This window comes from Cataglyphis hispanica, chromosome 19 (assembly GCF_021464435.1).
Source record: "Cataglyphis hispanica isolate Lineage 1 chromosome 19, ULB_Chis1_1.0, whole genome shotgun sequence".
NCBI lineage: Eukaryota > Metazoa > Arthropoda > Insecta > Hymenoptera > Formicidae > Cataglyphis > Cataglyphis hispanica.
In genome coordinates, this window is record NC_065972.1 from 2430003 (window position 1) to 2449923 (window position 19921).

The 19921-nt window shown below is 28.1% G+C and overlaps 3 protein-coding genes across 5 annotated transcripts; 1 reads left to right on the plus strand and 2 right to left on the minus strand.

Annotated features, from left to right (window-relative positions):
- Nucleotides 1-274: 274 nt before the first annotated feature.
- Nucleotides 275-4792, plus strand: LOC126856487 (dehydrogenase/reductase SDR family member 7). Of its 3 annotated transcripts, none has more exons than XM_050605026.1 (8): nucleotides 275-384; nucleotides 2437-2585; nucleotides 2905-3057; nucleotides 3180-3286; nucleotides 3374-3613; nucleotides 3719-3838; nucleotides 4051-4217; nucleotides 4584-4792. In XM_050605026.1, exons 2-8 carry the CDS (start codon nucleotides 2462-2464, stop codon nucleotides 4651-4653), a joined length of 981 nt encoding a protein of 326 aa, XP_050460983.1. In that variant the 5' UTR covers nucleotides 275-384; nucleotides 2437-2461; the 3' UTR covers nucleotides 4654-4792. The 3 variants fall into 3 exon arrangements, with proteins under 3 accessions (XP_050460983.1, XP_050460981.1, XP_050460980.1); XM_050605024.1 differs by having other exon boundaries at nucleotides 276-653; XM_050605023.1 differs by lacking the exon at nucleotides 275-384 and adding an exon at nucleotides 2176-2337.
- Nucleotides 4774-6079, minus strand: LOC126856493 (28S ribosomal protein S2, mitochondrial). Its single transcript, XM_050605035.1, has 3 exons — nucleotides 5915-6079; nucleotides 5742-5840; nucleotides 4774-5583 (listed from the first exon to the last, which is right to left on the minus strand). Exons 1-3 carry the CDS (start codon nucleotides 5946-5948, stop codon nucleotides 4928-4930), a joined length of 789 nt encoding a protein of 262 aa, XP_050460992.1. The 5' UTR covers nucleotides 5949-6079; the 3' UTR covers nucleotides 4774-4927.
- A 1025-nt stretch (nucleotides 6080-7104) lies between these two features.
- Nucleotides 7105-18098, minus strand: LOC126856464 (fatty acid synthase-like). The gene is made up of 19 exons (XM_050604979.1): nucleotides 17927-18098; nucleotides 17480-17730; nucleotides 17079-17310; nucleotides 16550-16968; nucleotides 16114-16404; nucleotides 15685-15898; nucleotides 15085-15245; nucleotides 14548-14865; nucleotides 13952-14457; nucleotides 13484-13788; nucleotides 12414-12815; nucleotides 11289-12307; nucleotides 10903-11147; nucleotides 9960-10656; nucleotides 8860-9691; nucleotides 8154-8626; nucleotides 7754-8008; nucleotides 7270-7524; nucleotides 7105-7203 (listed from the first exon to the last, which is right to left on the minus strand). Exons 1-19 carry the CDS (start codon nucleotides 18096-18098, stop codon nucleotides 7105-7107), a joined length of 7146 nt encoding a protein of 2381 aa, XP_050460936.1.
- Nucleotides 18099-19921: the final 1823 nt, after the last annotated feature.

A 19921-nucleotide genomic window follows, 5' to 3' on the forward strand; every position in this document is an offset into this window, starting at 1 on the left:
GAAACAAATTTTTCCTGTTTTAAATAATTTCTCAATGAAGTCATTCTTCGAATATGCTTATTAACTTTTGGCTTAAATGGTTGAGAAATAAGATGCGGCAATCAGTTTTAAATATTACAACATCGCACATGGTAATATAATTCGAAAAAGATTTCAATCAACTTTATATTGTAAGAAATCGACTGATCGAACTTTGGAACTTCGAGATATCATTCTCCTTTCGACACTATCTATAAGTTTCGTAAGTTTATGGCTTTAATCAGCACATGTTTAGAATTCATTCGATGGGTGGTGGGTGCTCGGTGTAGCGTGTAGCTGGTGCTCGTTTCTCCCACATTAATCTCGTTGAGGTCTGCCGCGAAGTCGTCACGCATCAGCCATCGTGTGCGTGTCATGTGTTTCCTCTATCCATCTACAGTGAATTGGTTTTTTTGTGAATTGAAAAAAGCGAGTAAAAATATACATATTAAGAAAGAAGGATACATATAAATCGAAAAAAAAGTATAATTATAAAGAAACTTTATGTCGAAGGAAGGGCAAATGAAATTTATCACACGTCGCTGCAAGTGAGAGATTTTTAATATAAATAAATAGGAAAACATTCTTCTTTCAAGATAGTGTTATTTGCTCGACTTGGTACTGGGACTTATTAGGTAATTCTGGATCATACTAGAATAAAAATTAATTCCTTTGTCAAAAAATAGATATCAAATATGAAAAAATATTTAATCAGTATAATTCAATCTTAAAATCGTAAAGAATACTTTAATGGTGATTCGGTTTGATTTGTTTTATATTTTTTTACGTTTAGTTAAATAAAATATTGTGAAAAATTCACAATTAAACCCGAATACTAATTATAAATCATTTTTTAAAGTGTTTTATCGTTTTTTGAAGGCGTTATTACATCCAGAAGATAATAGAAATAATTTTGCGTTGTAACATATTGCAATATAAATAATAATTGAAAATATAATTATCTGTATCTAATTTCGGCATGTAGTTGTACATTCAAATCAGATATATAAATTCAGTATTATTTTAATACATTCAACGTTATCTGTAAAAATGAATAATTTATGGAACTAATAAGAAAAATAAAATAAAAATAGAAGCATAAACTTTTTTAACAAATATGAATAATGCAAGATGTTCGTAAGAAACATTTTAGATAAAATATGACACTTGAACATTCCTATAGCATTGAAAATATTTAAATTTTAATGCTAGAAGGTAAAGACAAAAATATTGTTCAATTTAATTTTCTATACATTTTAAATAACGTGCCAACGCTTATTTCGCAGTTGTCATAATAATAGAGAATATACAACCGATGTAGTAAATGTACAACTAATGTTAGCTAAAATTATGTTAGTTAAAATTATTTTCTTTTCATCAAATTTAAAATATTCTTTTATACTGCAAAAATCTTAAGATTATAATCTTTACATTACATTTTTAGTTTTCATTTTGGCGCGAAAATTGGAAAAACTTGCAATTATAAATTTCATTTGACAATTTTATTTTTTAATTCACTGAAGATTACTTAGGCAAATTTTTGTTTGTTAATAAATAATGAGAGCTATAGCTAAAAATTTTTAAAATTTATTCAGACTCATAATCTTATCATATGCTACGTTATCATATACCGGAAATCAGAAGTCTTCTGGATTTGATTTATATGCAAATATTCATCACATTTATTATGATAATATTTATACAGAAAATAGAAAAAGTTACATTTATAAAGAAAAAAAAAGAAATATTATAAGAGAATAAAATTTTTTCAAAAGACATAATTTTCTCTCAAAGATTATTAATCCCAGAACTTTTTAAGGGGATCCTTAAGGTCTGTTTCACCGATCAAAACGCGAATATTAAGTTAAAGTGCATAATCTTTTTGTTTATTATAAATATCGATAAATCCTTTTCCATAATTAAAATATATATAATAACGTACTCGGGTAGATATGATTTCATAAAAAAAGTGAAAAAAAATTACAAAATTACAGTTTAGTTATCGGCTTCTGCCGTCAACATTTATTTAATACAAAAAATTTGTAATCTGCACGTGCCTAATCAGTAACAATCCGACTTGGCATTTCATCAAAGAGTATCAGTGAACTTAGAGAAATGAGTTTAGAAGCTTTATAAAAAAGTTAATGCAATCTAAAATTTTTGTGCATATGTGTATGTGCGAGATCGAGGCTGAAGAGTAAAACAGAGCAGTAGATTAGTTGCGTGATGTGATAGACAGAGCTGCAATCTTACATGCAAAGACAGATATATTCGTACTATCTTCGTCTCTTTCATGTGTGTAGAGCAAACGATTGAGATGTGCGTCGCAAAAATTACTTAAAAAAAAAACAATTATATTTAAAAATCTATATCTATTATTATATAATATAATACTAACTTCAGTTTGTTTGTTCACAGAGATAATTTTTCGAATCGCGATAGTATGGCTTTTCTCGCAACTGTTGGTCTGCTAACTCTACTTTATTATCTCGCCTATCTCATTTTTCCCTCCATTTTGGATTGCGATCTATTGCTCGCTTTGAAGGAGATATTCGGCAAGCCTGTAGGTAAGTGCATTTAGTCTTATACGGGTTTAAAAAGTGGCAAGAAACTTTTCTCTTCGAAGGCTGTAAATTAGATGAATTAAATAAAGAATGCTTGTTTATACACACGATCTATATAATTGATGACAGAAGAAAATTCGAGACAAAATTTTTTTCTCTTTATATAATATACATAATTTATTACATATATATTTTTAACAATTTTTTTTTATACAAAAATAAAATTCTGTCTCGTAAAATCTATTACTTATAGATCGTCTAAAGTAGAAGCTTGAATGTATAAACGAATCTCTCCATATCGTTTTGTTTCGTGTTGTTACAGTTTCATTGAAAGGCAAAGTCGTATGGATAACAGGTGCGTCCAGCGGTATCGGAGAGCAATTAGCCTATGTGCTAGCCAAAACGGGCTGTAAATTAATCTTGTCCGCTCGGAGGATCCACGACTTAGAAAAAGTGAAGAGGAAATGTCTGGAAGGTAGACTAATACATTCGTTCCAACAAATCAACGATTTTTCTTCATAAAGTTTGAGATATTAAACCGTATTATTAAGATATGCTGAGATTTTTAAACTTAAACGTTTTTTTATTTCTCTTTAGAAAACGAATACTTGAGCGACAATGATGTGGAAGTATACCCTTTGGACCTGCTCAATTTTGATTTGCACGAGAAAGCGTTCCAACACGTGATCGAGAAATTCGGCAAAGTACTTTCACGGATTTCACGTTAATATAAAAAATTTTTTCGCGATTCGAAAAAAAGCCTTATTGCGACATGTATTTATATATTTCAGTTGGATATACTTGTTAATAATGCCGGTCGCAGTCAAAGAGCACAATGGGAGAATATCGAGATGGCAGTCGACAAAGAGATGTTCGAGTTGAATGTATTTTCCATCATATCCTTGAGTAGATTAGCGGTTAAGCACTTTTTACAGACAGGCGAGGGTCAAATCGTCATTAACTCGAGCGTTGCAGGTTTTTTGCCGGTGGCTAGGTCAGGGACCTATAGCGGTGCTAAACATGCATTGCATGTAAATACCTTTAAACAATATACGCTACATTTATTGACCGAATGCAATAACTTATAACTTTGCGAAACCTTTTCGAAATAGATAATAACATTAAATTATTTGCAGGGTTATTTCAAATCGTTGTTGCTGGACCACCATGATAAACATATCGATGTGACGATCGTTTGTCCGGGTCCGGTGCAGACCAATTTTCTAGCCGAAAGTTTCACAGAGAAATCTGGTGAGGTATGTCATGTGAAACACATATTTCAAAATTTATATAGAGTATAGCCTACAACTTTACTCATATTTTTCTGAAAATATTTTTGTGACAGCTCGTCTTTTTCTTTTATTACACATAATTGAATAATCTGTGTGTCTTAATTAATTACACATTAATTACAATATATAATTACACGTACCTTTAACCAATTTGCTGTAATATATTATGTGTTTAGAAATACGGCATAAACACAGAAGTAGACAAAAACAAAATTAGCGCAAAACGTTGCGCAACTTTAATGGGTGTAGCGATTGCGAATAAGTTGGACGAAGTATGGATCGCCAAACCGAATACGTTGCGATTGATTTATATACTTTATTGTTTCCCGAATTTTGGAAAATGGTATATATATCTCTCTCACTTAATTCTTTTTACTGCATGTAATTAAATTGATAGTTGAAAAAATTCATTCGATTTCTTCCTTATAACTTTTAAATCTTGTTAAACATTTGTTAAACAAAATTGTCCTTCGACATTTGCGAAACAAAACTTGATTTAAAATTTTATTGATAATTTTATGTGACGTAGAAAGCAGAATATGCAAAACATACAGAATACATAACATATAATTATACATAAAATTCTATTGCAATTATAGATTAAATTAAGTTCACAGTAACAGAACTAGAAAACGAAGAATAAAAAAATCGAATGAATTTCGATCAACTTTAATATAATTGCATTATTAAATTTTGTATTTTTACAAAGGTTGGTGAAGACTCTGGGCACAAGATATCTAATGAAATTACGGGATGCTAAAGTTTCCAGTAAGGACTAATCTTGTTATTATCATTAGAATAGTTTAATAATAATTGGTGATCATTTTTATATTGTGTGTTTTGTCAAAGTTCTTTTTGTAATGCCATATGAAATTATGTATTAATATTATGCTATAATATATATTAATATTTTCAATATGTAATTTTATTAAATGCCTATTTCTTATGACACTACATTATATTTACAATAATATCTTATTTTCAGAAAAGAAATATATTTTGACCTGTTTTGTATATATACATTATATTTGTTTCGTAAATTAATTGCTAGATTTATGTCGAGTCTTTAAAATTCATCATTGACTTTCGAGCTTTCTTACCTCTTAGGATAGCTTCCTTGAATAATGAACAATAAAGTTCTATGGCGCATGGAGAGTCGTCATTTCCAGGAATGGGGTATGTTATAAGATTCGGATTGCAATTCGTGTCGACTATACCGACGCTGGGTATGGACATTTTCGCCGAATGTCTAACTCCTTGATGTTCACCCAGGACTGTGTCGAGGGTATTGACAAAGATGCACAGATCAGGTAATCGTGTCATGGCCTTAAACTGATTCCTTGAATTAGGAAATAAACCCAACCGCCAATATCTCGTATGCGAAAACTCGTTGCACTCTATGGCAGTTTTATCCACTATGTATGTAGTCTGGGGATTTCGTGAAATGAACAGGATTATACCGCCTCGAAAAGCAATATGAGCAATAAAGTTCAATGCTTGTCTGAGTAATTCAGCAGTTTGATCTAAATCGATTATTAAGTGTCCTAATCTAGAACCAAATATGAATGTCTCCATGTGTTCGTTCAACAAGGTATCCTTGTGGCCATAGTGTACCCTCGCATTATACAGGTCCTTTACAGTGAATAGTTTATGAACTTCAAAGAAGTCTGGATGTATTAAAGGATCTATCGTAGGGGCCGCTAAGCTTTCTGAAATGTTGAACAGTTCTATGTATATAAAATGAAGCAATATTACATTGTAAAAAAATTCTTTCATGAAAATGATTTATATGACATATGAAAAAAATACATGTATGCTTCTAACTCTTAAAAACAATAAGCAGAAAAAAAAAAATATTCCTACAAACCAGCTTCTTTCACATTCGATTGAGACTTTATCGATAATTGGTATCGATGAAGGTAGGAATTACAGGTGACAGATCGTAAACATTGCCGATCTCTCGAAACTGCAAGCAAAAAATATTAAATATATAATTTAATTGATATTTCGCATTATATTCACGCAAAGTAAAACAATTACAATTAAAAAATATCTGCCTTGCAAATAAAGACATTTTACTGAAATTACAAGTGCTTATTCCTTAATTTTATTTAATGGAATTTTTTCGGAAAGAGGAAAGAGAGAAAGAGTTTACAATAAGAAGCGACAAATTTGCAGAGGTTATTTTTTGTGCGTGTAGTTATGTCGATTTGAAGCAAGGATAATAAAATATGAAGAGAGGAATATTGTACATTTAAATCAAATCGTCTAGTAAAATAATTTATAATTGCATCGCGAGAGGCGCTGTCATCATATATTGAAATTAAAAATATACGTAGTAAAAACAATATATACACAAGAATTTCTTGTACAGGAAACATGTGAAGAGACAGTTTGAGTAAGAAAATAAAAGAATCTAAAAAAAATAAAGAACAAAAATATTATAATAGTAATTTATTGTATTAAAATATTTATATTTAAAAACATTGTAAAATACATAACTATGTAATAATAGAAATATAGAACATGTAATGATAAACAAAACATTTTTTAAAATTTAATAAATTATTGAAAAAACAAGATAAAGGCACATTAAGAAAAAATATTATGCATAGCCATAGATAGATTTGCTATCATATCTACATTTACTAAGCATGGTATTTTTCTATTCATAAATATGTAAATGCAAAACAATAAATCTTCTGATAATTTTGGAATATAATTTATGACAATTTAAAATGTGATCAGCAGGAACATCGTTAAATTTAGATATGTTAATATTAGATATTTATTAATAAATATTCAGCAATTTGAAAAAAATTCTTCCTTCGTTATTAAAAAAATATAAGTAAAAATAACAATCTAAAATTGTTTAATATTAAAGATAATCATCTAATAATGATGTTACTAAAAATAGCATTTTTTGGGAAATAAACTTTAAATACAATCATTATACATTCAGATGCTTTTTATTTGCATATTTATATATATATATATATATATATATGCATATATATATATATATATATATATATATATATATATATATATATATATCTTTATCTGCGTACTGTGCATATCGCATATATCCATCACAGTTATACAATATAAACATATATATTTCCCAATATATATTTCCCAATTTTAATCTATCTCTATAAAACCTTATTTATCATATATATGATTCATCATATATATATGATTCATATCATATGTTATATTACTTAAATTTACAATGCTTCATTAATAATTGATGCTATTTTGTCATTTTCCATTATAGTGATATGAGTACCTTCCACGTAATGAATTTCCACTTTATTTTCGGTAATCTAAAAAAATTTTCTTTTATAAAAATAATCTTAAAATGATAAATGTTACGCTCTAATTAAACTTACTTTACGTAGACCATAATCCTCTTCAATAAAAGTGAATGATGTAAGTGTGGGTTTTAATAGTATTATAGATGATTTAAGGCGTGACAATGATGTTATATTATAATTTTGTATAGCAATTATATGATCGTAAAACGTCAAACATAAATGTTTCTGATTTTCAATACTTAATACACTAGCCTTCTCTTCCGAAAAGTAAGAAGTAGCAAATTCTAATTTTTCTTCCCATGAATTGTACTTGTTCAACTCGATTGTAAACTGTAAAAAATAATATTGCTCGATTAATAAGAAAATGACAATCTGCATTTTAAACTGAGATAATAATATGATAATTCGTTAAAATATAATTTATTTTATCATTTTAATGCATATTTTAATGACTTATTTTATATACTTTTTTCTTCTAACTACATATATAAACACAGTTAAATATAAATTTTACTTTTTTTAGTAAAAAGTCATAACGTGTTTTTAATAATTTACTAACTATTTCATTGTTAAAATCAAAATAAAGTTGTGCTAAGTGAAGTAAAATATTATTTTGTAACTCTTGTTCTGAGGTATAATAAAAAAATGTCTTGTTCAAGAATTTCATTTGATCAGGAGCTCCGTCGATGAGTATTAAACGGCCAGAGAAATTCTTAGCTTCTAATAATCTTGTTAATTCGATGGCAATTAAAGATCCAAATGAATAGCCCACAATTAGAAATTCTTTTTGATCTTTCATTTTCTGCAATACATGCTAGAAAAAAAAAACATACTATTTAATGACATGTAAAAAAGGCGCGAGTGCGTGCACGCTCGTGTGTATCAAAGATTATAATTAAATATTGTTCAAATAGCAGTATAAATAAATCTTTTAAATAGATTATCTTATAAATTCGTACAGGCAGAAGATATGCTGTTGATTCCATTATTGAACTAGTAACACCCGGCATATTAAGTACACCATGTTGCAAACAAATTGCTAAAGATTTAATTTTCGGTTCCATCAGTTTATATACAGTTGCGGAACCGTCAATTCCTGGTATAAAAAATATTTTGTTTTGAAGTTCCCTCTTTGTAATCATTTCTACATAAATATCAGGATTTAAGTCTGAATCTTTAAGTTTTCGAGTCAACATCTTGAAACCATCCAAATCATTTGTATTAGTTTCAGTAGTATCGTATACGTTTCCTTGTTCGAATGTATTTGTCATTTCTCTAAGTTGAGCAAAATTGAGATTTCGGATATCTTGTGCTGTCAATAAAATATCAAATTCTCTTTCTAGCAACTGTTTAATTTCCACTGCCATCATTGAATCCATTCCTAGTTCAGCCAATGATATATTTGGCGCTACTAGATTTGAATTTTTCAATCCTATTTTAAAAATTAAAGAAAGAATTAGATATTTAGATGTGATTTTAACCAAATATTTATCTAATCTTAAAATCGCAATATAACAATTATTAAGAATTACATTTTTTGCAATGTTTTTAATGCACTCGGTTATTTCAATTTAATGTGCTCCTAATAATATTAAATAAAAATTTATTTCTTATAAATGTTTTATTATGAATTTTTTACAACATAATAATTGTTTATAAACTCACCCATAATATTCGCAACTGCTTCAAGTGGATTCGTTGCTCCATCAGAATTATTTCTTTTCTCAGCAACAACCATGCTGCTTACGATTGATCGATTTTGTAGCAAAAATACTTCCAATGTGTCCAAGCAAGAGGATATTCTTTGTTGCAATGTACCTCCAATAACGAGTTCTTTGTCATCTTCTTGCATATCTGCGACAAGCCCAACTTCGCCAATCGCACCCCACTGTATAGCCAAACCATGTAAACCTTCTTCCATTCTTCTTTCACAAATTCTTTCCATTATGGAATTTGCCATTCCATAATTGGTTTGACCTGCGTTACCTCTTCCGCATGAAACGGAGGAAAAAACGACAAAATGTCGAAGTTGAGGACAAATTGTTCTCGATAATTTGTCCATCTTTTTTGTTGTCCACGCCTTTGACACGAAGGATTCTTCGAATGCTTCCGGAGATTGATTCTTGAATATACCATCTTTCAATACAACTGCGAGATTGAATATAGCATCCACAGGACCTTGTTCTTCGGCAAATTTTAATATAGATTGACAGTCTTCGTATTTCGAAGTATCAGCAGCTGTAACGATTTGTATATTTACACCGTAAGATTGCCATAACGTTACTCTCGATTTCTGATACCCATTCTTTATTCCAGTTCGCGAGGTCACTACTACATTTTTTGCACCGCGTAAAATTAACCAATCAATTAATTCTAGACCAAAACCACCCAGACCACCTAAAACGATGTAGCATTTGTGTTCCAGGCAGTAGTACCGGGGATGTGCAAAAACAGGAGTATCCAAAAGTTCATTTTCTTTATGAACTTTTATCATTATCTACAAATAATATTAATTTAACATTACATTATATTCTGATATATATATATATATATTGAATATATATATATCCTATTTATATATATATATATATATATATATATATATATATATATATTTATATATCAGATAATCAGAAGACACACAGTTTCTATTTACATATAATATTAAAGATAATCACGACAATAAAAACTGTGTGCATTTGAGAATTTAGTATTTCAATTCAAATTAATCTTTACATTGTAGGTATACTAAAATATGATCATACCTTGCCAATATGTTTTCCAGCAGCCATATATCTAAACGCAGTTTCTATTTCATCCCTTTCAAAGACTTTTCTGCATAACGGTTTGATAGCCCCTTTCTTTAACCCTTCTATTATTTTATTACGCAATATGATTTTACTTGCATTTTTTGCACAAAATATCCAATTATCCAATGTTATACCATGGAAACTAATGCCTTTTGAGAATGCAAATATTTCTAAAGGATTATTAGAAATCATATCAAACTTTCCAATTTCGAGGAAACGACCACCTTTCGCTAAACAACGGATGGATGTTTGCAATTTTTCTTCAGCTAAAGAATTCAATACGATATCCACTCCGCGACCTTTTGTCTTCTGGATAATCATTTGTTCAAAACTTGTGTCTCGAGAATTTCCAATATGATCCTCGGGAATAGAGGGAAATGTTTTTCTTATAAAATTTCGTTTCTCGCTACTTCCAACCGTTGTAAATATTTCGCAACCTTCGTAAAGCGCAAGATGAATTGCTGCTTGACCAACGCCTCCCGTACCAGAATGAATTAACACTTTGTCGCTTTTCTTCATTTTACCTTTCATATACAAAGCGTAATAGCAAGTGCTATATACGCAAGGAATCGTCGCGGCGTCTTCCATCGTCCATTCGTCAGGTATGATCCAATTGAAATGTTTCATAGGTACGCAAAGATTTGCAAATCCGCTAAAAATAATGATTTAAAAAAAAAATTATTTAATGTATATTATTTATTATATTAAAGTTACATTAAAAAAAATTTTTTTTTTGGATGATATTCTATGTATAAAAAAATAAAAAGTAGCATGCAAAATATAACAATTCTTTCATTTCTTTTTTTACTTTATCAAAAACTTCTTTAAATAAAAAAAAATTATTTTAAACAATTTATTTATTAAAAATATAATAATTGAGACTCTGTGCGTATCTTACCCACTTAGACACAGCCCCATTATTCTTTGTCCATTTTTATTAAAACCAACAAATTCCATTCCAATTAAAGAGCTGTTATTCTGTTCAAAAGATACGACGGAAGTCGAAATAAGTCTACCGCTAGCTGTCATGATATCTTTAAAATTAATAGACGCACAGACTACTCTTATCAGATTTTCTTCATCATTGTTGGCCAAAGATAACCTACTTTGCACCCAACAAAGAGTGCTGAGATCACCTCGCACCTAAAATAAATAAACAAATAAATATACAACAAATTATTACAATCCTATTGAAGTTACAATAAACCATTACTTAATTTATAAATAAAAATATTACAATGTATTATTGCAATTTTTCCTAAATACCGAATCTTCTTAACGTACCCTTTGAGAAACATAAGCACTCTCTACTAGTTTTGGTTCTATTAATGGTAATGGAAAATGTCTGTAAGATCCCCAAATACCAGAACGTATAACATTGATGGGTAAATCCAGCTGTAATTGCCTCATGTACAATAATTCTTGCAATGAAAAAGTAGGCGCATTTTTATCTTGAATAAATACACCTCTAATCATTTCACCACCCGGTTCTTTTCGCAAACAATTGACTAGACCGATTAATCCGCATTCAAAGTCTCCTTCTGCGACGACTATAATCCTCGTATTTGTAATTTCATTTTCTATAGTCATGAATGATTTAAGCTTGTCTATCCATGAGAATTCATAATTGTTTACATGCACAATCTGTTGATTCTTCTTAATATCGTGTATTTTTCTTAATAATATAATTGTCTTATCGTCAGTGCGTTTTTCCAAAATTACTTTTAATCCATATTTATGTAGACATGAGTAGTCGTAGATAGCACCCAATTCTTCCAATGTCAGAAGAAATCCTTTTGGCATTATGACAGACAATAATTGTTCATACAATTCGTTTCTATTTTTTGTTAAAATTCCAAAACCAATGATCATCAAGCAATTTTCATTTTTTGTCAGTTTATCAAATTCTGTTGTAGAAACATTGTCAGGCAAAAAGATATCTTTGAACTGCTCGTGTTTTGCGATCAGTTTTATATCAGATTGAATTTGCGGTAAATCATTTAAAATTGTATTCACAGATAAACAATTTAATTTCTCCGCCATCACTTTATCACAATCCTCGACAAATTCGATGATTTTTACGTTTATTCTATTGTAACATTCAAGCGCAATGTGCACCGACATTCTTATTGCATCTTGCAAAGACATTACATTTAGATCTCGATGAGCAACAAACTTGTATTCTTCAAGGACGGGATTGACTACATTTTGTCGGCGGGATATAGCCGTAGCTACAATACCATGCATTTCTATTCCTCCAGATATCAAAATATTTAAATGCTTATAATTTTGTACAAGGACTTCTGCAATATAAAAAAAAACACAATAGCATATTAAATATACATTTTTCCAATATTCGGTTAAATATTGTGTCTATTTGTAATATATTATATTATAAAAAAAACTAACGTTTTTCTTCATTTGAGAATTTTTCAATGTGTTTCATATGGGATTTTGGATTGATTACCACTTTACTAATTTTTGTTGGTACAAAGAGACTTCTAGAATCCTGTCCCAAAATCATCATCTGTAACATGCTGTCCATAAATGTTACCCAATTGTCAATCCAGACAATATGACCATTCTTTCCCGTGATTGACGCGCTTTTTAATCCACGAAATTCGCCAGTATATTGATAACCACGAAGTTTCAATTCTTTATAGATATCTTTTGTATTCATTTCCTCTTTGTCATTGTCATTTCGATCAATAAATGTAGTACATATTTTTTCGTTTTCAATATTAATTGGAATTCGTACTGTTCCAGTAACGACAGTATTGTTTCCTTCGATTATTTCGAATTTTTTAATTCCTATGAAAATATCGATTTCTTGTACATACAGTTTTAAAAAAGAAATTCTGTGCTATGTTTCTTTTATAGTGAAATTTTAAAGAATAAATTATATAGCTGGCCTCCAATCGTAGAAAGAAAATAGTGAACACAGATTATGCTTAAATAATTTGCATATATTTTATACAAATTATTTAAATCTTGTCACTACTTTAATCAGTAACATTTTTACTAATTGAGTTTAAGAGAGTAAGAAAAGAAATGTATACATGTGTGTATAATTGCATAAATATAGCAAAGTTTGCCAAGAAATTAAAGCAACACATTAACCAAAATAATATAAATAAAAATAAGATGTATAGAAATCAACACAATGAATATCATAGATATCATAGAAATCAACATATATATATCATAGATTGACAAATCAGAGTTTGATTATCGCTATGTTTACAAACTTTGTCAGCAAAATACAAGCCTTATACACAGACATGGTTAATCAATATGGCATTTTTTGCTCTGTTGACAAAACTACTAATAGTTTGTTTATTGGATACAGATCTTTTCTGGCAAATTTTTCTTTCTCAACTGAATTTTTTCTTTTATTCACATTTTATATTAAAATTTTTTATTTTTTTATATATGTAGTTCATAAAATTAATTTAATTTAATTTAATTGCACGGGTTACCTTTTTGAATCATAAAAATTAAATTGACTGGATTTTCTTGTGATAAAATTGTAGAGTGTAGAAAATTGACATCTTCAAATATAATTGGTATATCGAAATGATTTTGCTTTTTTAACCATCCGATCATCTGCCACATCAGATAAAGATATCCTGTAGCCGGTAATAAATTTTTTCCATTAATGACATGCCCGCTCATATATAAAAACTCTTCCTCTAATAAATTTACAGTAATGACTATTTCCCCAATGTCAAGTTTTCTTTGTCCAATATAACGGTACGTATAGTAGTCTTTGGAATGATTCCATCTACAAAGCATGCCATTAATTCAATAATGTATAGAATATTAATTTGTGTTTCTTTATTGTTTTGAACGATTAAAAGTAATGCACTTTAATTCGATTTTTTGAGATTCTATTATTTTGTACTCTTTAATAAAAAAAAAATCCTGCTATATTAAATAGAATTTACCTTATAAGATGAGAAATCATCGGTGTACCACAACTTACAGGAAACTTAACTTCCGGATATAAATTTGCGATCTGCGGTTGTAATCCTGCATTATAAAGTTCTCCAATTCCATGTAAAAATATTTCCATATTTGGTTCGTGAGAAAATTTATACAACGCGACATTTGTCACTGTTGTCTCTAAGGAATCATTAAGAATATATTGTAATATATCATACGGCGCTATCTCAATCGTTACTGCATTCTTTGGGATAAAACGCGTAGTTTCTGAGAATAAAACCGGGGTTAACAAATGGTTTGTGTAATATTTCGCTAGACATGATTTTGGCGATGCGCTGAACCATTCATAAGACTCATTTAACACATTCATCCATTTTGAGCTAGAAGACGCTTTCAGTGGCAATATTTGATTCAAGTATTCTAAAAGTTTAACTCTTGCAGGCTCAACGTATCGACTATGAAAAGGTATATGTCCACAGGAAATTTCTTTTACAGAAATATTGTCATTCTAAAATAAAAATAAACTTTCTCATTTATTTAATTTAACATAATTATAAGCATGATAAATATTATTTATATTATTTAAGCGTTTTCAAACCTGTAGCTTAGCAAGGAATGCTCTTACAGAGCTTGTTGGTCCACTGACAATAAAATTATGTGAACTATTGTAACAAGCTACATCGATATCCGATGGACACATATTCTTTATAGTTTTGAAATCGAGATTAATTTCGGCCATTAAGCCGTCTATTATTTTTGACTTAAGAAATGCCAAGCCGACATAATATGCCATCGTGATCGTTTCTTCGGCCGTCAAACATCCATCAGCATATCCACATATCAATTCACCAATGGAATGACCCATTATAAGATCAGGAATAATACCAATACTTGTCAAAAGATCAACTATTCCAATCTGCAAAATACATAATTTTTTATATTTTCTAACATTTTCTTTTTTTGTGAATAATATAATATAAGATATTAGAATATTAGCTTTGTATATATAAATTTAATTATATATGTAACAGGCTTCTTTTAATTTAAATTTTATAAAAGAAGACTTAACTTTGTATGAAAAATAATCCTGCAACACATATATAGATATATTTTATTCGTTCATATATGTTTATACCTGTAATCCAGTAAGGCCTACAAATAACTTGACTACGTTGTCAAGAATATGTTTGTCTTCATTTATTAGAATATCCGTGATAAATATATCGTAAGGTCTCAATACAGTGTCGCATTTCTGGATTGCTCTAGTGAATACTGGAAATTTCATTAAAGCTCGACCTGCCAATATTTCAAAAAAATATAATTACATTTTTTACAAAAATATAATTATATTATTACATATGTTGTTTCAAATAATGTAATATTTTTACATAATTGATTTAAACATACATAAATAAAATCTCTAAAAATTGCTTATCATTATTTTACGCGGGCTTCCTGCAGTGTATCATTATTATATTTTAGTTTAGTTTATATCAAAAATAGTTTTTACATTTAGTAAATATAACTTAAAAAAATATTTGAAATAAAAATATGCAAACTGATTATTTTTATTATATTCTAACATATATGTATATAAGAACATCAACATATGTGTATAATTTAAAAATTGTTGAACATTAATTGCAAACAAACATGTTACATCTTAACGATTCATCAAGCCAATCAATAACAATTGTTAAATATTATATTATAATATAATATTTGATTTACTTGCCCATGTTAAGACATTGAGATCCAATTCCAGAAAATATAAAGCAAATCGGTCTTTTCATATTTAGATTGCGTTTTATTTGAATCATTGTGTTATCAGCATCGGATACTTTAGGTCCGACGATTATATATCCTCTGTAGGGATGATTTTTTATATTGTCGCTATGAATACGATGTAGCAGAGAGATATATTCTACATCTATCGGCCGACTTTGTATCTATAGAAATATCATTATTTATTATAGTAAGTATGCAATAATTATTTTATAATATTTTAATAGACTATTTTTAAAATTAATTAAAATTAAAAGTTTATATATATATATATATATATATATATATATATAAAATTTAAAATAACAGTAATAATATACGAGATGAACATAAAAAAGATTAAATTATTTGTGAAATAAATTGTAATATATGTACTTACGTCATCTAATATAATTTTAACTGCATCCTCTGTACGTCCAGATATAGTTACAAGCCTTGGTAAATTATCTTCTGCTCCATTATTGACTTTTATTTTCGGATTTGATTTCAGTAATACATGGCCATTAGCACCGCCAAATCCAAAGGAATTAATACCGACATAACCACCTTTATATTCTGTTAGTTCAGTGATTATCTTTACTCTTCCTTCAATGATAGCGGTCATATCTTTTCGTGGATGTTTAAAATGTATAGTAGGCGCGATTTTACCAGTTTCCATCGCTATTAAAACCTTTATGAGATAAATATATTTGTTATAATAATATCTTGCAATTTTTGTAATTATAATAAATAATCAAATTAATATTTAAATAAAAAAAAATACAAGACGCATTAGATTATATAGTTGTATTAATTTTAATTTGTTGTAAACTCACCTTTGTAATTTGACAATGACCGCTAGTGGCTTCAGAATGTCCAATATTCGACTTTACTGAACCCAATAATAGAGGAAGCTGTCTTTTAGCGCATAAAGCTTCATCGATGGCTCGAAGTTCCACAGGATCGCCGGCTATAGTACCAGTTGCATGAGCTTCCATGTAAGATAATTGAAGAGGCGAGATACCACATTCTTCGTAAAATTCTTCCAGTAACATTTTTTGTTTGTCAAATGATGGAAAGGTAATTCCTTCTTTTTTAAAACCATCACAGTTGGTTTTACCATAGACGAAGGTTGCATAAATTCTTCTTGCATCTTTTGCTTTTTGTAGATATACTACTACAGCCGCATCACTACGCATGTAACCAGCGCCTTCTTCATCGTAAGGTTTACAATAGCCATTAGGAGATAGAACTCCTAAAACAATAGTAATATTTGTTTTAATCAATATAAAAAACATAATTTTGTCTCAATATTTTTATTATTTCACAATAACTTTGAACACAATAATATTATTTTTCACTTACCTAGACAAAAAAACTGATGAGTTACAAAAGGATGAATGCACAAATTGATACTAGCGACAATAGCTGCGTCACAAATACCAGATCGAATCATCCTATAAGCTTCCACCATAGCAAAATGGCTTGAGCTACATGCAGTATCGATGTTATGTGATGGTCCAGTAATGCCGAGCCAATAAGAAAGTCTGCTTGCTATCATGGATTTAGAGCTTCCAAGAATAGGTAATCCAGCAATCTATTAACAATTACAATATAGTTTTTATATTAAAAATGTTTTCTTTCTATATTCAACAATCTTTTTATATTAATATATTCGTATTTATATATACTTTTTAAAAATGCGTGTTTTTTTATCGATTTTTGATTAAATTTAAATTATTGAATAATCAATATAAACCACATACGTGAGGCTTTTCATATGTTATTTCTAAATACGTATCACAAACACTTGTTGCTGTGATAACGCTGGTATTTGTTCCTTTTAATTCTGCAGGATTTACACCCGCATCAATAATTGCTTCATAGGTGTGCTCAAGTAACATTCTGGATCCAGGCTCAATCGTTTCAGCTTCTTCGATCGATATGTTAAAGAATTCCGCGTCAAATTTTTCTATATTGTTTATTTTTCCTATTCGAGGAGGCATGTCATAGATATCTGTTAGAATTTAAAATAATTTAGATAAAAATAATAATAATAATACAATAAGTAATATTATCATATTGTTATGTCATAGATAGATAATAATTATACTAAAATATTCCTAAAAACATATTTTACATATAATTTTATTTATTTATTTATGATTATATGTGGGTTTTTTCAAAATAGTTTTGAGAAAAAATATTATTACAGTTAGTCCAACGTTGATGATCGCTCGAACCAAGATCTATTTTATTGAAAATATTGTCTTGAAATTCTTTTATATTGTCAGAATTAGGAAATCGTCCGGCAATGCCAGAGATAACAATTTCTTCTCCAGCATCAACTTTGACATATGGATTGAAACGCTTGTTATTATCCATCTTCTATAAATTTTAGTAAATCTGAAAAGAAAAAAGAACTTCACTTCAGAGAGAGTTCACACAGAGTTACATATATGTGTATTGAGTATTAAAATTGAGAAATTTTTAAAATCATCTTTGAGAGATTTTTAAAATCATTTTTGAGACAATGAAAAATTTAGCATATATATATATATATATATATATATATATATATATATATATATATATATATATATGGAAAAAAGAGAGAGAGAAAAAAAACAAGAAAAATTTATATTCACCAATTTTGTTCAATTTAAAAAAATTTTTATGAAACTGACAGTAGCAGACTCTAAAACTTTTTTAAAAACTTTATAAAACTGACTAACACGATGACAATTTATATCAGATATCATTTGTGACCACACAATTGTGATCATTGTGACAATCACGCTATATATATAACAGTCTCATAATCTTAATAAGTCTCACCGAAAAAATTATATTGTATAATCAGTATAATTATACATTTGATTAAAATCAGTTCAATGCACATCGTGTCAAAGTTCAGCGAATACATAATCAAAAAGTAAAGATGTGCCGGATATAAAATATAATACTGATATATTAAACATAATAATGATATATATATATATATATATATATATATATATATATATATATATATATAATAAATATGATTATATTACTATACATTCTATTTGCGTTTTTAAAAAGTATATTCAAATGCGAGATGTATTTTTTATTAAAACGCTTATATATACAGTTGTAAAGCACCAAAAAATATGGAATACACATATCTTTTTATAAGTAATGATAGAATTTTGAAAACGATAAGCACATTTTTAAAATTATCGACAATCAAATTTATTTTTCTACATTGAATATTAAATTACTACTTAAATAATATTGTTGGTAATAATTTTATTACATTTAATGCTTCTAGTAGCTGTATAGTTTTCAAAAGCATAATATTAAAAAAAAAAAGTTTTAAATATTTGTAAAATATTCTGTTTTTGTATTATTTTTAAGGAAAAAATTTGAGGAATTAAGTTTTTTTAAGAGTATTATTAATTATTAATTAATTAATTATTATGCTTTGTCGCACAAAAATTATTTTTATTTTTCAGTTTTTATCCATTTTAATTGCATATGAAAGGCGATACATTATTACCAAACAATTTTGCATATGCATTATACATACTGGTCTTGAAATTGATCTTTGACCTTTTCATTTTTCAAAGCAAAATTATGCAATAATAAATTATAAATATAAATTGTAAATTTAATTTAAATCAGTATATTGTATGTAAATTCAAGGTTTATCGAAATAGCATGAATTTTGAATATTTAATTAGATTGAAGTTCATTCAAGGATAGAATGATGTCCTAAATCTCACTCACTCCAATTAAATGAAAGGAGTGCAAGTGAGACAGTTATAAGACATTGCGCTGGCTAGACATTTCTTTCGGTTGTCATACACAGATATAAATCTAGTTGTCTAGAGACCATTCTTTTGTCCTTAAGTGTACTCATAATAATATGTCTTTTCATATTTTTATTACATTTCAAGTATATATTTAGATAAAAAGCGCATTTTTTGTTCAAATTAAAATGAAAAATTAGTGTTATAGTGTATAAGTATAGTGTTATAAAACATATAAATAATTTTTATATCTTACATTATCTTTATTAATTATGACATATCTATTGCACATCTATTGTGTATGTCTATATATCTTAATTATCATGATTATTTTTAAAATATTTTTAAGTACATCTCTTTATATATTTATTTATTTTATATATTTTAATATTATACATACTGATAAAATTTGCA

Bases quoted from the DNA above. Each gene is read 5' to 3' on its own strand.
- LOC126856487 (XM_050605023.1), top strand. From the start codon at position 2,312: ATGTGTGTAGAGCAAACGATTGAGAT. The intron at 3,058-3,179 runs GTAGACTAATAC...ATTTCTCTTTAG, and splicing joins GAAGAGGAAATGTCTGGAAG to AAAACGAATACTTGAGCGAC. The intron at 3,839-4,050 runs GTATGTCATGTG...TTATGTGTTTAG, and splicing joins TCACAGAGAAATCTGGTGAG to AAATACGGCATAAACACAGA.
- LOC126856493 (XM_050605035.1), bottom strand. From the start codon at position 5,948: ATGTCTTTATTTGCAAGGCAGATATTTTTTAATT. The intron at 5,841-5,914 runs GTAATTGTTTTA...TTTTGCTTGCAG, and splicing joins AAGGCAGATATTTTTTAATT to TTTCGAGAGATCGGCAATGT. The intron at 5,584-5,741 runs GTTTGTAGGAAT...TCAACATTTCAG, and splicing joins ATCGAATGTGAAAGAAGCTG to AAAGCTTAGCGGCCCCTACG.
- LOC126856464 (XM_050604979.1), bottom strand. From the start codon at position 18,098: ATGGATAATAACAAGCGTTTCAATCCATATGTCAAAGTTGATGCTGGA. The intron at 16,969-17,078 runs GTAAGTGAAAAA...CTATTGTTTTAG, and splicing joins TCATCAGTTTTTTTGTCTAG to GAGTTCTATCTCCTAATGGC. The intron at 9,692-9,959 runs GTATGATCATAT...TATTATTTGTAG, and splicing joins CTGGAAAACATATTGGCAAG to ATAATGATAAAAGTTCATAA.